General features: G+C 48.8%; 1 protein-coding gene across 1 annotated transcript in view; it reads left to right on the plus strand.

Annotated features, from left to right (window-relative positions):
* PEPD (peptidase D) overlaps nt 1-17,272 on the plus strand; it is a 121,535-nt gene that overhangs the window by 49,351 nt on the left and 54,912 nt on the right. Inside the window, exons 8-9 of the mRNA XM_066349220.1 lie at nt 181-256; nt 1,812-1,858. Of these exons, the coding sequence (XP_066205317.1) occupies nt 181-256; nt 1,812-1,858 (123 nt within the window). The remainder of the gene's footprint in view (nt 1-180; nt 257-1,811; nt 1,859-17,272) is intronic.

Here is a 17,272-nt window from a genome sequence, read left to right on the forward strand (position 1 = left end):
GGTGGTCCACCCTGCCACCACTTCCATTTCCAAGCAACCCATCTCAGCCTAACTGGGCATGACCTGGCCCTGTAATCCCCACCCTACCTTGAGCAGGTGTGGCAGCCCCAGGGGCTCCCTGCAGGGGTCCAGCCAGCTCCTGCTGGAAGTCACTGACTTGTTTTTTTTTTCTCCCTGAAGCCGGGTCTTTAAGACGGACATGGAGCTGGAGGTTCTGCGCTACACCAACAGAGTCTCCAGTGAGGCCCACCGGGAGGTAAGCGGGCCCTGGCTGTGGGAAGACGGTTCTGCCTGGGTCGGGCAGACACGCTGCTCTGTGTGGGGCAGGAGCGCAGGGTCAAGATGGATGGTGTCAGGGCAGCTGTAGTTTGAGTGCCAGTGGAGCAGGCAGAAGTGTCGCGTCAGCAGACATACGGTGCTGCCTCTTTTCTGTTCCCCAGAGGGTAAGCCACCCACCCTCGGGGGATCTCCCCGTAGGACGCCCTCACTTCCAGGAGGCGGGGGCTTTCCTTCCTGGCATCCCCAAAGTTCCACCTCCTTTTAAAGAATCCAAGCACATTTATTACTGTCCTCCATTAAATGTCCTCACATGGTTCTTTCCCGAACCTTCCCCGCTTTACCTGAGGAGTAAGAGCAAACAAGGAAGTGTATTTTTTTTGAAAGACAATCAGGCTGACTGGGAAAGCCTGGTGCCTGCTGGGTGACAGTCACAGCTTGGTGTCAGGAGACGGACAAGTGTCATTTGTAGGCAACAGAATCTCTTATATGAGTTCATTTTCTGTTTATTTTTAAATTTTATTTTTCAATTATAGTTCACTGTCACCGTTATTTTGTATTGGTTCCAGTGGTTAGACAATCATATACTTTGCAAAGTGTTTCCCCCTGATATGTCCAGTACCTACCTGGGCCCAAACATAGTTAATACGGTATTATTGACAACATTCCCTATGCTGTACTTGACATCCGTGACTCCAGTAACTACCAATTTGTACTTCTTAACTCCTTCACCTTTCACCCACCCCTCAGCCCCTGCCCCTCTGGCAACTGTCAAAATGTTCTCTGTTTCTTTGAGTCTTAATTCCTTCACCTTTCACCCAGCCCTCAGCCCCTGCCCCTCTGGCAACCGTCAAAATGTTCTCTGTTTCTGTGAGTCTGTTTCAGTTTTGTTTGTTCATTTCTTTTGTTCTTTCGATTCCACATGTAAGTAAAAGTCATATAGTATTTGTCTTTGACTTATTTAACTTAGCATAATATCCTCTAGGTCCATCCCATGCTGTTGCAAATGCTAAGAATTTCATTCTTTTTATGGATGGCCAAGTAATACTGCATTGAGTAAGTGTTCTACGGCGTCTCTATCCACCCGTCTGCTGATGGCCACTTGCGTTGCTTCCATAGCTTGGCTATTGTAAATAACACTGCAGTGAATATAGGGGCGCATAGATTCCTTTAATGGAAGTTAAACAAAGGAAACCTTTTAGGACGGTTATCGTAGCTTTCTGAACATTCAGTGTTCACAGACGTCTTGGTTAAACCTTAACCGCCTTCAGCCCGCCGCAGATCTGTGCTGGGTGTTCGTCAGCTTCCAAACGGCAGCGCTCCGGAACGGTTCGGATAAAACCGCATGACTTTTGGAGCTTTAACAAAGTTCTAATTTGTCACATTTTTTTTTTGCCCCACTGTGTGCATAGATCATTCTTTATTTTTTATTTTTTAAAGCAGAGATTCTTTTGAAAAAGTGCTATACATTATTTATCATGCAGTGCTACTCATCTCCTTAATACAAATATCTTTGCTTAATCTCCATCCTTCAGGTGATGAAGGCTGTAAAAGTGGGAATGAAAGAATATGAGCTGGAAAGGTAAGCTGCCGTGTTTCTCTGGGTGAAGAGAATGTGAAAACCGTGATTCACGTTGCCTGAGCATGCAGCTGGCGAGGTGCCTCGGCGGCAGCGCGGACTGAGTGTGTGTGGGGTTATCAGCAGGGCTTGGGCGCCGTGGGCAACGCGGGTTTTCCCTCTGACTAAGGCCACCTTCCCAGCGCTTGGCAGAGTGTTTGATGGTAATGGTCTGTGATTACTTTTCAGGCTGCTTTAGTGTCCCATCATTCCACTCTTTGGACTTTGTTTGTGCAATTTGCAGGAAACTTTACCAAAGAGCTGCTATTGTAACTGAAAAGCACTAGTAAAACAGCTTGCCATTTTTATGTGTAAACATTGTCATTATGTCCGCTGTGCTTGGACAATTGGGTCTCAGGATGGTTAAGTGGCTCATAAAGAGTTCTGGAGAGCTCCACTGGCCGGGGGCCTGCAGTGCGCCGGTGCCCCTGGCTCTGTGCTTCTGGGGGCTGCCCAGCCGCGGGGGGTGCCCGCTCCCGGACTGGGGCGCAGCGTGGTGCTGCCCGTGGGGGAGGAAGCCGTCGGTCAGACCCAGACTGCTCCAATGGCTCCCCTTCCACCCATGTCCTGGATCACCCACCAGTGACTCTACCATCTACAAGTTCCCCTGGGGAGACGACAAGGAAGAAGCTGCCATTTCTCCCGCAGTGACATGATTCATCTCTGCCCCCAGTGTCTGGCACAGAGCTTCTAAAACCCTCAGAATTGCCCCAGTGACAGAATCTGTTGTTATTCATACTAAACCCCTTTCAGCTAAACCTGAGTTTGTGCTAATGCAGTGACTCCTGAGAACGGGGGCTGTTAACTGGGAAGCCATCCCTGTGATTGAAGGGCAGGAACTTTGAGCCCAACCCTAAGCCCCTGGGAAAGAGGGGCTTGGAGAGTGAGTTCTGACTGGTGATTTAATCAGCGGTGCCTGCACTGTGGGCCCTCTGTAAAGGTCTGAAACCACAGCGTTTGGAGAGTTTGGGTTGGTGGACGCAGTGGTGGTGCTGGGAGGGGCACTCCAGGAGGACGTGGAAGCCCACGCCTCTCCCCATACCTGGCCCCGGCGTCTCTTCCATCAGGCTCCTCCCGAGCTGTGACCTTTATAGTAAAGTGGTAACAGAAAATGATGTGCTTCCCTGAATTCTGTAAGCCATTCTGGTAGATCATCAAACCCGAAGAGGGGTCACGGGACCCCCCGATTTATAGCCAATTGGTCAGAAGTATGGGAGTTCTGGACTCATGTCTGAAGTGGAGAGAGTCTTGTGTGACTTACCCGTAACCTGCTGGATTGAGTGTCAGAAGTCAATTATAGGACACCCAGCTGGTGTCCACAGAGAATTAGAGAACCAGTGGTGTGGAAAACCCACACATTAGCTGTCAGAAGGGTTGTGAGTACAGAAAAAAAGAGTTTCACCTTTGACCCTCACCCCGCCCCCTTTTCCTGACCCTGGACTGCTCTTTCCTACCCGGCCTTAGCGCTTGGCACTGCCTCCCTTTGCCCACCTGGCAAGGTCCAAGCCTGCCTGGGACACCCTCATGGCCTGCCCCCCACCCCCAGCCTTTCTAGCCTGCCTGCTTTTTCAGTGCTGAGTGGGGGTGAGGAGCAGAAGGAGTCAGCGGTGGGCAGAATGGACATTAATGTTCAGCATCACATGGCTTAGGGGTAGATGTCTTTTCCAAAGTCTAACCCCGAAAGGAATGCTGAACAGGGAACCTCTGTATCTTCCTCCTCTTACCCTGGGTGGTAAGGGGTTAACATGGCCTCAAAGGCCCGAGTTGCTATGGCGTTCCAGGAGAGAGCTCGGGAACAGCTGCTTCATCAAGGACCCAGGAGGATGGGAAGGACACATAGAGTAGCCCAGCTTTTGCCTCCACAAGGTCTGCTGCAGTGCAGTGTCACCTGGGGAGTCCCAGCGTCCCTGACCCCCCAAGGATCTGGGACAGGAAGAGCTCAATCCTGCTACCAGAGGTGGGCGGGGCAGCGATCCCTGAGATTGACACTGTCCCAGAAATCTCTTCTCATCTGAATTGGCTTATAGTGACCTACAGGTTATGCCTCAAATAAAAATAACCCAGAAACTGGAACAGGGCTAGCTTGCCCCAGTGTGGAGCCCTGCTGTCCGTGGCACACTGGCGGCCTTGTGCCCAAGAGGAGGGGCCTGGGCATTCTCCCGAGCACCGCACAGTGTTCTAGAGCCCATCCCCACTGCAGCGCGGCAGGCCTGTGTGTGAGCTCCGGGCCTGTGTGTGAGCTCCGGGCCAGCAGCGGCGTGGGCTCCGAGTGCTTCCTCCAGCCCCTCCCCTCCTCCTCCCCACCCAAGGTAACAGCAGTCTTTTTTTTTTTTTTTTACCTTTTAATAGGAAATTGCAAATAACCATCCCCCACTCCCCAAAAAGGAATATTGTAATGAACCTCCAAGTCCCCATCAGGTTTTTGTTTAATTTTGTTTTGTTTTAGTATTAAGACCAAGTCCCAGGCAGCGTGTCATTTCTCTCGTAAATACAGCAGCGGGGGTCTCAGTTGAGCGTATTCTTTTCCTTTACATCACCACCATGTCATTATCACATCTAACCAAATGAGCAGTACTTCATCAATATTATCTATATCTAGTTCATATAAAACGATCTTTTTAGAGTTGGTTTGTTCAAGTTGGGATCTAAAGTCTATGAGTTGCACTTGGCTGTTGTTGGAAGGTTGGCTGTTACTTGAAGCTTTAATGCTGAGCCCTGGAAGACGGCATCTTTGTCTTCAAACCACTCAGCCTTCCTCCCCCTCCCCCATTTTTGGATTCAACATGCTGCTGCCGCTTCTGGATCAGGGACAGCTCTCAAAGAAATGAGCCTGAAGATTGTGGCCCAAAGCAGCTTCCCTGAGCATGCTGAGTGCCATTAATTCAGCTCATCATGCCAGGTGTGTGCATTGATGTGCACCCGTTGTGGTCGGCTATAGGAGATTCCGAGAGCAAGCAGCATGCTCTGGGAGCCCTCCATCTGTGGGTGCCTGAGAGCTGAGAGCAAGGGGCGTCCTGGGGTAGGGGTGGGTTGGGGCTGGGGACTTGGGGACTGCCCTGGGGAAACTTGAAGCAGAGGTGACAAGAGCAAGAAACAAAGACTGTTCCTGATGGACAGGAGGGTGGGGTGACCTTTGCGGGTAGAAGGTGTTACCCCCTTGAAGATGCTAGGAAGATGTGCTAGGACATTGTCACATCTTACGGTGTCCCTGGCAAGATTTGAGGGCACCCTTGACTGCCAGTGCCAGCCTAAACCCCTGGGAGCATCTGCAGCCTTGAGGGGAGTGACCCCATTCTGCCTCTAGCTTCCTCCCCACGGGCACATTTCTCTGTCACTGCCAGGTGGTCAGGGGACACAGTTCTGTGGTCTCCATCTTTGGGAGCCTGAAGGCTTCTAATCTTGGAGGCTCCATCTCATTCATCTGCAGTGTCTGCGCCACAGTTGATGTCGGGATGTATGTGTGGGTGGGTTGGATGGATGAGAGAGAAAGAAGAAAATGTCCTGTGCTGTTTTTCTGCTGTCATCTGTGCCACTGTGAACTTTAGCCTTCTTCTTCTTTATTTTTTTTTAATTAAGTGAGAGATAGGGAGGCAGAGACAGACTCCCGCATGCGCCAACTGGTATCCACCCAGCAAGGCCCCTACCAGGCGATGCTCTGCCCATCTGGGCCACAGCTCCGTTGCTCAGCAACTAAGCTATTCTGCTCACAAAAATTAGGGGATATTTCAAAATGAATATGAAGTGATAAAAAAAGAAGCATTTGATTTTTTTAAAAAATTCAACAAGAACATCAGAAAGCAAACGACAAGTCAAAGAAAGTTATTCAATTATGCAAATGAGATGCAAAACCAACTTTTATTTCGTTGGTGAAAAAGCACTGTACAAAAGGCTGAAAGTACTGGAGTATCTGCATGTTCCCTGATCCCCTGATTTTTGTGATCAGTATATTTTAGTTGTTTGAGGCAAGGTCATGGAGCCATCTCCAGTGCCCGGGGCCAACTTTGCTCAATCCATTTGAGCCATGGCTGTGGGAGGGAAAGAGAGAGAGAGAGAGAGAGAGAGAAGGGGAAGGGGAGAGGTGGAGAAGCATATGGTTGCCTCTCCTATGTGCCTGACTGGGAATTGAACCCAGGACTTCCATATACTGGGCCGATGCTCTATCATGGAGCCAAACAGCCAGGGCCTAGCCTTCTTTCCTTAACCTGGAGAATATAAAACTTTATCAGAAGATTTAGTCCTCCATGGGGTGTGGTCCTTTTAGCATAGACTGGACTGATCCCTGGGAAGGCTACTGACTCCTGAGTTAGAAGTATGTCCCTAGAACCTTCTGTACATTCTCCTGAGGGCATGGCCACCACCAGCCCACAGAGGGACATAGGAAGAAGGGCAGGAACTCCTGCCTGTCAGGACTGGAGGGAGGCTGGGCCTAGGGGACGGTAGGCAGGAGTCTGGGCTGATTTTCTCCAAGGCGGGCAAACCACCACCGCCAAGACATGGTGCTCAGACTCAAGAGATGCTGGCCAGGAGACTTAGTTCCAAGACTTATGCTTTTAAAAAAATTTTATTATCAAACAAGTTAGTTATAAAATCTTGAGGTCACAAAGAATGAGCTGATGGCATCTATTAAGACACCACCTTCTTTGTGCTATGCCTGTGAGTGGGGCTGCAGAGGAAATGAAAATCATCCTCTGCAATTGAGGTGTAGTAAATTGTGTTAAACCAATAAGACATTAATGTTTGGGTAAATCGGGCACTAACAGCATCTGACTGCAGGCCCAATCAGGCGGGCCATTCCACCGCTCATATTATTTAATGTTAGTGGCGTAACCAGCTTGTAGCCGGCTGGCATGGGGCTGGCAGCTGAATCAATTACCTGCAAACACTAATTTAGAGCATGCTCAATTGGCTGTGTAAGCAGGTCCCGGTTCACATTTGCCACAAGGAGATTAATAACTTGATGTTTTTGACAGCCTGGGACCTTAATTGAAATTACGCTCTTTCAATCCAAGCTGTGAATGGGGCATTTTGGGCCCTTCCGTGACAGCTTCTGTGGGTATTGTGCAAGTCATTTGAAAGGCAGAGGGACTGTGAGGTGTGCTAGCGTGGCATTGTCCTCCTCTCTGGGCTGAGATCCTTCTTGGCAAACACACCGACCCCATCTGGAGACCCTCAACAGGGCCTGGGCTTTGCTCTGCTCTTCCGTCACAGGCCACAGCCCAATGGCAGCCTCCTCTTTGCCTTCAGCCCTTTGTTAATGAAGAACTTGGCCAGCTGTGCTCCTGTGGCTACAAGTCTTCATGCTTTCTCCTGCCCTTTGGTCAAATGGAGAAGTCATGATTCTGTGTGTTCATTGTGTGCCTGGGCATGGGGGGCACCATGGGGGGTTTCTTCTAAGGGTTTGTTCTCCTACCCTGAACATACATACCACTCATATACACACCGCCCACATACACTGCACATACCACACACACAACACCCACCACAGACGCTACATTTCTCACCCATACTACATACTTACAATCACAGACACACACACTCCATACATACCCTACCACTCAGATGGCCCACACACACTCATACCCCACACACATTCACACTATATACACCACACCTGCCACACACACACCCACCACATGTATCCCACCATGCACATAAATACCCTCCACACACGCACCTCATACATACCACTCACACACACAACACACACACTCACGCAGTACACACACTCCACCTCACCCCTGGGGTGCTGGGTAAGAGAGAGACAGACAGGAAGAGAGAGATGAGAAGCATCAACTCATAGCTGTGGCACCTTAGTTGTCCATTGGTTGCTTTCTTATATGTGCCTTGATCAGGGGGCTACAGTTGAGCCAGTGACCCCTTGCTCAAGCCAGTGACCTTGAGCTCAATCCAGTGACCTTGGGCTTCAAGCCACCAACATGGAGTCACGTCTAGGATCCTATGCTCAAGCTGATGACCCTGCACTCCAGCTGATGAGCCCATGCTCAAGCCAGTGACTGGTAACCTCATGGTTTCAAACCTGGGTCCTCAGGGTCTCAGGCCAACGCGTTATTCACTGTGCCACCACCTGGTCAAGCAAGTCATTGATCTTTCAGAATCTTTGCAGTGTTGCTGTTAAACATGGTCATTTTTTTTTTTCTTTTTTGAGGATTAGAAAATTTAACTGCAGTGAACACAGCTGGAAGGTGGGAGAGGTAAAGGAGAGCGCACCACCCTACTCACCCTTCGTGAATGCGGCTGCAGAGAACGCAGGCGGCTGAGGCTGACAAACTGCTTTTCTCTGCCCCACACGCCCCCCGCCCAGGCCTCGCCCTACACAACTGACTTCTGGATTTATCCCTCACTCTAGCTACCCCCAGGCTGATCCTGACCGGCAGTTTCCAGCTGCCTCTCGCCGTAGCCCCCTCCTCTTTCCTCTGTCGGTCCCTCGGGGAGCACCGTAACCACTGAAGGCCCACCTCTCAGACGCCTAGGCCCTTCTCTCACGCTGCGTTTTCACCAGAGCTCTCCCTGCTGGGCGTGCTGGGCATGCTGGTCACACACGTCCCTGGCCACAGCCCTCCTGGATCACGCAGAGGATCCGGCTTTCATTGATGGAGAACGTCAGCAAGAGGCTCTTATTTCCCTGCTTCCCGGAGGGGCTGGAGAGGCACAGCTCACCACCAGTCACCTGGTCTCGGCCCGGGCAACCCTGGGTATTGGTGGGGCCACCCTCAGTTTACCTACCCCTGTGAAAGTGCTAGAGTTTTGCTTGGGACTTTTGGAGGCTTTGGAGCCTCTGAGACCCGCACCCTTGGGTGAGAATGAATGTGATAGGGCCTTCTCTGTGGGCTGGTCCCCGTGGGCAGTCCCCGTGCCCTCCGTAGCAGACACAGCCTCCCTCCATTGGCCACCTTGAGGACTGAGGCTGTGGCATGGCGCGTTCCCAAAGGGCCCCCGAGACCCCAGATCCGCATGTGGTGAAACCCACCCTTTGCTTATGTTGTGAGGCTGGTGCAGGTTTCCTGCCAGCACTTCCTCGACTGTTGGAGACAGGCCACACACAGTGTGCCAGAGAGGGCTCCGGAAACCCACGTCTGTCCTGTGCCCCTCAGGAAGGCAGCCCTGAGCCCTGAGCCCCAGGCCACACCTCGGTGAGCTGAGCCCCTTCCAAGACCCAGGGTCATCTTGGGTAGACAATTCCTTGAAGTTCAGAGGAGGCTCTACCTCAGCCTGGACCGTCCTATTCCGGCAGAACAGTCCCGGGTGCCCACCCAGCCTACTCTGTCCACACCGCCTGACCAGGAGAAGGGAGTAGCTCTCTCCATGAAGTTCGGCAGAGCCTCATGTCAGAGACTGTAGCTGGGCCTGGGCGGTGGAGCCTCATGTCAGAGACTGTAGCTGGGCCAGTTCGGCGGAGCCTCATGTCAGAGACTGTAGCTGGGCCTGGGCGGCGGAGCCTCATGTCAGAGACTGTAGCTGGGCCTGGGCGGCGGAGCCTCATGTCAGAGACTGTAGCTGGGCCTGGGCGGTGGAGCCTCATGTCAGAGACTGTAGCTGGGCCTGGGCGGCGGAGCCTCATGTCAGAGACTGTAGCTGGGCCTGGGCGGCGGAGCCTCATGTCAGAGACTGTAGCTGGGCCTGGGTGGTGGAGCCTCATGTCAGAGACTGTAGCTGGGCCAGTTCGGCGGAGCCTCATGTCAGACTGTAGCTGGGCCTGGGCGGTGGAGCCTCATGTCAGAGACTGTAGCTGGGCCAGTTCGGCGGAGCCTCATGTCAGAGACTGTAGCTGGGCCAGTTCGGCGGAGCCTCATGTCAGAGACTGTAGCTGGGCCAGTTCGGCGGAGCCTCATGTCAGAGACTGTAGCTGGGCCTGGGCGGTGGAGCCTCATGTCAGACTGTAGCTGGGCCTGGGTGGTGGAGCCTCATGTCAGAGACTGTAGCTGGGCCAGTTCGGCGGAGCCTCATGTCAGAGACTGTAGCTGGGCCTGGGCGGTGGAGCCTCATGTCAGACTGTAGCTGGGCCTGGGCGGTGGAGCCTCATGTCAGAGACTGTAGCTGGGCCAGTTCGGCGGAGCCTCATGTCAGAGACTGTAGCTGGGCCAGTTCGGCGGAGCCTCATGTCAGAGACTGTAGCTGGGCCAGTTCGGCGGAGCCTCATGTCAGAGACTGTAGCTGGGCCTGGGCGGTGGAGAGGCTGTGGGACTCTGGCTTAAAGCAGGGATAGCTCACTTTGCCCCTGAGAGTAATTGAGAAATGGTGTCCAGCAAAGCAGCCTGGTGTCCAGCCCGAAAGCTGAACAGAGAGCCAGAGGGAAAGGCTTTCTGCAGATGTGCAGCCTGGTCCATGCAGCCCTAATCAGAGCTGTTGAAGACAAAGCCAATAGATATCTTCTTTTGAAATGCCAGGGAAATTGCTTCTCGAGAGAGTCCTGTTAAGTAACAGTGGTGCCAACAGGCATCTTTCTGATTTACTCTAGCGTTTCACCTTTGAACCCAATTCTGACTGTTGATTTCCAATAAATATGTATCACCAGTTTAAGGAAATAGTGTTTTTCTCCTGACCTGCTAGGAGATTTTATTAGGAAACATTGAATTTTATCAGCTGCCTTTTTGGCATCTCCCTTGGCTTGGGGTGTGTGTGTGTGTGTGTGTGTGTGTGTGTGTGTGTGTGTGTTAAGCAATTAAGAAACTTTGTATTTTAGAATAGTTTTAGATCACAAAAAGGTTACAGAAATACTTAGGTCCCACATACCCTGCGCCCATATTCCCCTATTGTTAACATGGTTAGGATACATTTGTCACAACTCATGAACAATATTGATACATGATTTACACTTAATTCCAGTTTCTTTGGCTTTGCCCTTTTTTATTGTTGTTTTTGTTCCAGGATATCACATATCACCCCTACTTGTCCTGTCCCCTTCAGGTTCTCTTGGCGATAACAGTTTCTCTTTCCTTGCTTTTGGTGACCTTGAGTGTTCTCAGAAGGACTGGTTGTGTATTTTATAGAATGCCCTTCAGTTTGAGTTTTTCTTTTATGGTTAGACTGGGGCCACTGAGAGGAAGAGCACAAAGGCTAAGCACCCCTCTTTCATCCCATCGTTTCAGGGGTGCATGCTATGGACCTGACTTATCACTGATGTTGACCTTGATCACCTGACTGGGGTCATGTTGGTCAGCTTTCTCTGTGTACAGTTACTGTGTAGTCCGCCTTTCCACACTGGGATCTCCAGCAGGAAGTCACTGCACAGACTACAATGAAAAGAGTGGGGACTGAGCTCTGGCCCCCTGTGGGCAGAGCATCTACACACACTATTGCAATTCTTCCGTACGGCAGGCTTGTCTCTTCTTCCCCAGGTATTTTATTTATTCAGCCACTTTTTGGCTTATATCTGTATGGGTATATATTTGACACTTTGGATTAGTGTTTGATATTACAATATTTATGTTGTTATTCAAATCACCCCAGCCTTGGTCACTGGGTTCATTTGGCTCCTGTGTCCCTCAACATCCCTCCTTTCCCGCATCATTTTGCCCCATCGTCTTACTTTCTGCCACCACCAGACCAGGCTCAGCTTGTATATATCCCGCTCCAGCCCTAGAAGCAGCCATTTTTCCAAGGAGCCCGGGTTCCTTTTATTGCATAATGGAATTAGACACCAAGATTGGGTGCTGGTGGACCTTAGGTGAATTTCATGACCAGACTTCTTGGTGTATGGCTAGTGTGGCATCCGTGACACACCCTCCACTTGATCTTGGTGGGTTACTATTTCAGTCAGCTGCAGGGCTGAAATGGAGAGGTAGCATAAGCATAGCCTCGTGGTTAGAGCATGGTCTCTAGAGATGGTCTCTAGAGACTGGTGTCCTGTGTTTGAGTCCCAGTTCTGCCACTTGCTGTGCCTTAGTTTCCTCATCTGGAAAAAAGGATAATAATAGCACTTCAGAGATGGTTAGGAGGATTTGGTGAATTAATATATATGGACAGTATATAGAACAGGCCCCATATCTAGTAAGCATTATAATAAATGCTTTGTTGTTATTTATTTATTTTTTGCTAGCATTTTATGTAGACTCAAAATAAATAGGGGATTGGGCTATGTGTTTTTTTTGTTTGTTTTTAAGGTGAGATAGAGAGGCAGACTCCTGCATGTGCTCCAACTGGGATCTGCCTAGCAACCCCATCTGGGACTAATGCTCGAGTACCGAGCTCTTTTCAGTGCCTGAGACTGATACTCCAACTGAGCTATCCTCAGTGCCTGGGGTCACGCTCAAACCAGTTGAGCCACTGGCTGCAGGAGGGGAAGAGAGAGAGAAGCGGGAGAGGAAGGGGATAGAAGCAGATATATGATTACTTCTCCTATGTGCTCTGAGCAGAAATCGAACCCAGGATGTCCATATGCTGGGCCAACACTCTATCCACTGAGCCACTGGCCAGGGCTGAGCTAGGTGTTTCTTCTTAAACTCTCTTGCCATATTTTGAGATCAGGATTTTTGAGATCATGATGGGAAGCTCTCCATATTTTTATGTTTTCTAGAACAATTTAGAAAGCATAGAGGCTGTCTGTTCCTTGAAGATCTAAAGTCCTTTGTTTACTGTCAGAAATTATTTCTTTGGGGAGAATTTCTTTGATACGGTTCCAGGTTTTCCTAGAGGTTTTTTTTTTTTTTTTTTTTTTTTTTTTACAGAGAGCAACAGACAGATAGGGACAGACAGACAGAAAGGAAGAGATGAGAAGCCTCAATTCCTCATTGCAGCTCCTTAGTTTTTTATTGATTGCTTTCTTATATGTGCCTTGACCAGGTGGCTACGGCAGAGTAGGTGACCCGTTGCTCAAGCCAGTGACCATGGGCTTCAAGCCAACGACCTTTGGGTTCAATCCAGCAACCATGGGGTCTGCGATCCCATGCTCAAGCTGGTGAGCCCCTACTCAAGCCAGCGACCTCAGGGTTTTGAACCTGGGTCCTCTGAGTCCCAATCCAACGCTCTATCCACTGTGCCACCGCCTGGTCAGGCCTTAGGGGATTTTTGCTCTTAGAGTCAATATAGTACATTTTCCTGAAAGTTTTTGTTTTCATTAAGATTTTTAAACTTATTAGAACAGAGTTATTTTATTTTCTTAACTTGAAAAATACCTCTTCTCTATCTGTAGTTGTATTTCCTTTCTCATTCCTAATATTATGTATTTGTGTTCTTTCGTTCTGGCTTAGCATTGCCAGGATTTTATCAGCTTTATTGGTCTGCTCATAAAATCAGCTTTCAAGTATATTTATCAGCTCTATTCCTTGTCTCATTCATAGATTCCCGGTTTTACTAAGTCTCTTCTCCTTTCTTCCTAATCTTGTTTTGAACATCCGTCTTTTCCTTGAGTCTTCACTCATTTTCACCGTTCTTTAGTAAGCGATGAATTTTGCTGATACATTTTTGAATGCTTCCTTGACCACATACTAAGAAGTTTTGATTGATTTGACCTAAGAGACAAACTAAGAGCATTTCTTCTCATTCCCAGTAGAGGTGGCTGGTTAACTTTCTTGGTTAATGTTTTATTTACTATTAGTTTCTGATTTTGTCACCATCGCAGTTAGAGAATGCAGCATATATAAATTTTATTTTTCTTAATTTTGAAATTTTTTTCTTTGTGGCCGATTTAGAAATATTTTTCATATTTTATGGAATGAAATTAAACATTTATTGGAAACTTTTTAAAGAGTACATATATGTAGTTTGCCGTACATTAAGTTGGGTTTCTTACTCCAGTCATTTGCCTCTTTTTTCTTTTCTCTTTTGTACATTTACTCTAGTATTTGAAAAGGTAGTTTTATGCATTCCTCTTCATGATTCTTCATAGGTTTTTGTTTATTCATTTTCATACCAAGTTGTTTGAAGCATTCAGGTCAATGATTGTTACATCTTCATTATGTATTTTATCATTTTACAGCTTATAAGAACCTCCTTTAACCTAATTAAACCTTGTGTCTTGATTGACTATCTGATATTGGTATTGCTATTGATGATTCCTTTTTATCACATTTTCCTGCTGTAGTTTTGCTATTTATTTTTAACTTTGTTTACTGGTGGCAATCTCCTTGTTCCGAAGACAGCGCCTCTCAGTGTTGGAAGAGCCGTTGGCATCTGTTGTGGTGACCAGTGTGTTTGGCCTCTCGCCTGCAGCCCCGTTTGCTGCTTTCTGGTTCTATTCTGCCTTCTGACTTTTCAAAGTTGTTCTGTCACTGGAAAGTTGGTGAAGTTTCCTTTGTTCTCTTTTATATGGGTTCCACTTTTGTTGTAGAGTTACTTTCAAATTAAGAAAAAAAAGAGCTGTATTTCTCTATGCGTTCTACCTTTGTTTAAAAAAAGAAAAGGTTAAACACTATTGATGCCTGACTTTGAAGAGTGAGATATTTAGCATGTTTTTATTCTTTATCTCCTTTTCTCATCTTCCATTTTTTTACATAACTTCTCTTTCCATCAGCCAATTTCAACATTCGCACTGTTTGATCGTCATTTTATTATTTTTTTTTGATCGTCATTTTAATAACAGTTATTTAAATGCATGTCTACTGAACCCAGTGTGGACCTTGTTTTGTAGTGTTTTCCTCTACTGAAGCGATTTTCAACCTTTCTCGTCTCATAGCACACATAATCTAATTACTAAAATGCTGTGGCACACCAAAAAACATATTTTTTGCCAATCTGACAAAAAAATAGGTATAATTTTGATTCACGCACACCGGACAGCTATTGTGTTGGCTGTTTTCATTTTTTTTTGTTTGTTTGTTTGTTTGACAGTCTAAGGGAAAAGAGGTCAGTACTCCTGACTTAACAGCCAGGAACTGTATGTTTTTCAAACCCTCGCAGCACACCAGTGTGCTGCCGCGGTACACCTATTGAAAATTGCTCTTCTGATACTTTACTTTGACCTTGTGCATTGAGAGTCCTTTTGTTGCCGTCTGCATGAAGGATAGCATCACTGGGTATTGAATCTTTGTTCCGTGAAACCGTTACCTCCCATTGTAACTGGAGATCTTAGGCAAATTCTCTCTCTTTTATTATTTTTTTTCCTAGGGAACTTTTTTATTTTCTTGCCTTGATGTTCAGAGGATTCTTTCTTTATTCTTGAGCGTAACAGTGTTTCCTGAGGATCTCTCTCGGTACTTCAGGCATCAAAATCCCACCAGCCTCAAAGCTGGGTCAGAGGTCCCGCTTAAGACAGCCCCTTGAGAAGAGGTGTGAGCTGAAAGAGGTGTAACTCAAAGATCTCTAGCCAGTGAGTGGTGCAGGTTACTGCAGAGGGCCTCACGACACAGGCGGCAAGGCTCAGACCCGGTGTATTCTTTTTTTTTAAATATTTTATTTATTGATTTTTTAGAGAGAGAGGAGTGAGAGAGAGAGAGAGAGAGAGAAGGGGGAGGAGTAGGAAGCTTCGACTCCCATATGTGCCTTGACTGGGCAAGCCCAAGGTTTCGAACCGGCGACCTCAGTGTTCCAGGTCGACGCTTTATCCCACTGCGCCACCACAGGTCAGGCCAACCCGGTGTATTCTGACTTAGGCCAACAAGGGTTAGAACACAGCTGTCACGCCTGACACACAGACCAGACAGGGTGGAGGACACAGCCTGTGGACTGCGATCCAGGTGACAGGTCCAGTGATGTCAGCAACAGCTCTGTGAAGTCAGGAACAGCTTGGCCACCAGCAAGGCTGGCCTGCCCACGGAGGACAGGCCAGCGACAGTGGCCACTTGCACACCCAAGTGGGAATGTTACACGCTATGTGTTTCTCATCTGCTATCTCGCTGGTCACTCTCTGGGAGCAAGCATTTATCCCTGAATCCAGTGCGGTCATGTTATCTTGGGTCATGTTACCTGAGACCTGTGATGTGATTATTTATCATGTCACCCTGACAGATTTCACTCCCTAGTCTCTGTGGCTTCCTCTCGGTTGCAGGAGCTAATGTGGTGACATATTGGGGAACAGAAGCTGTGCAGACAGGTTTGGGGTTGTCCCTGCAGCTCCCTTGATGGTGTAGGAACTGGCTCTTTAATCTGAACAGTGACACCTTTCTTCGCCTCGGGGCCTTCTTTTAAATTCCTGTTCCGCCTGCACTGGGGCCCCTGGACGCCTGCTCCAGACTCTTCTCTCATAAACCCCAATTCTGCATTAGCGAGAACTTCTCAAGTATCTTCCGTTAACTTTCTGAACCTCCCTTACCCTGGCTTTGCTGCCCACTGGATACAGCCGTTTTATAACCCGGCCATCCTGCCTTTCATCTTTGAGAGCCATTTCCCATTGTGGCCCGTTCTCCGGGTGCTGTTCGTCCTCGTGGCTCCAGAAAAGACACGAGCTAGAGCAGGAGTCAGGAACCTATGGCTCGCGAGCCAGATGTGGCTCTTTTGATGGCTGCATCTAGCTCGCAAACAAATCTTTAATTAAAAAAAATAATGTTAAAAATGTAAAACATTCTCATGTATTACAATCCATTCATTTCCTACCGCTCATGTTCATGGTTGTGGGTGGCTGGAGCCAATCACAGCTATCACAGCTATCTTCCGGGACAATGCCAAATTTTTTTTGGAAAATGCGTAATGTACACGGGTCATTGTATAGCTCTCATGGAATTACATTTTAAAATATGTGGCGTTCATGGCTCTCTCAGCCAAAAAGGCCCCCAACCCCTGAGCTAGAAGGCTCTCCCTGAGTTTCCTCCCATTCCCCACAGGGAGGCTTGTGCTGGCTCATTCTGCATGCTGACCCTGAGCTGTCTCATCAACCCTGAGATGCAGGGTGCTGCTGGAACTGCTTAGGCCCAGGAGGAAGGGCTTTTCTGGCTTTTCCTGGAAAGTGAAATAGCTGCTTTCCTGGGGCTGGTTCCCACAGAGCAGCACCAGGTGGGAGTCGAGGAGGCCCAGGGGCCCCCGGCACGCCTGGCCTCCCTGCTGCTCCCCCGACACAGAGGCAGACCTTCTCCTTGCCCTTATTCATTACTCTCGAGCCGTAGGTTCTTTTATAGTTGAGAAATAGTCCTCATAACAGTATCTTTATCAAAAGAGGAAAAAAAGCAAAAGATGGTTTAAGGGTCATGTAGTTCAAGAAAAATGAGAGAGCAATGAGGAAGACTGCTTCGCAGGCCTGTGCGTGAACTGCTGGTCAGCTTCACTCCTTACGAGGTGCCTGCAGGTGCCCCGGGCCTCTGAGCTGTCCTGGCCCTCACTGCCACCTGGAATAGCCTCCCTGTTTTCCGTACACCCTCCTCAAGGAGCGCCATGGCGGATAGGCGGCGGGGGCAGGGGGATTAGGGCGTGGAGATTAGGTGTGGACCAGGTGCCCAGCCCAGAGGGGAGCCTGTGGAGTGTGGTTCTGACCAGGAGCCGGCTCCCTCTCAG

The sequence above is a fragment of the Saccopteryx leptura genome, chromosome 9 (genome assembly GCF_036850995.1).
Source record: "Saccopteryx leptura isolate mSacLep1 chromosome 9, mSacLep1_pri_phased_curated, whole genome shotgun sequence".
NCBI lineage: Eukaryota > Metazoa > Chordata > Mammalia > Chiroptera > Emballonuridae > Saccopteryx > Saccopteryx leptura.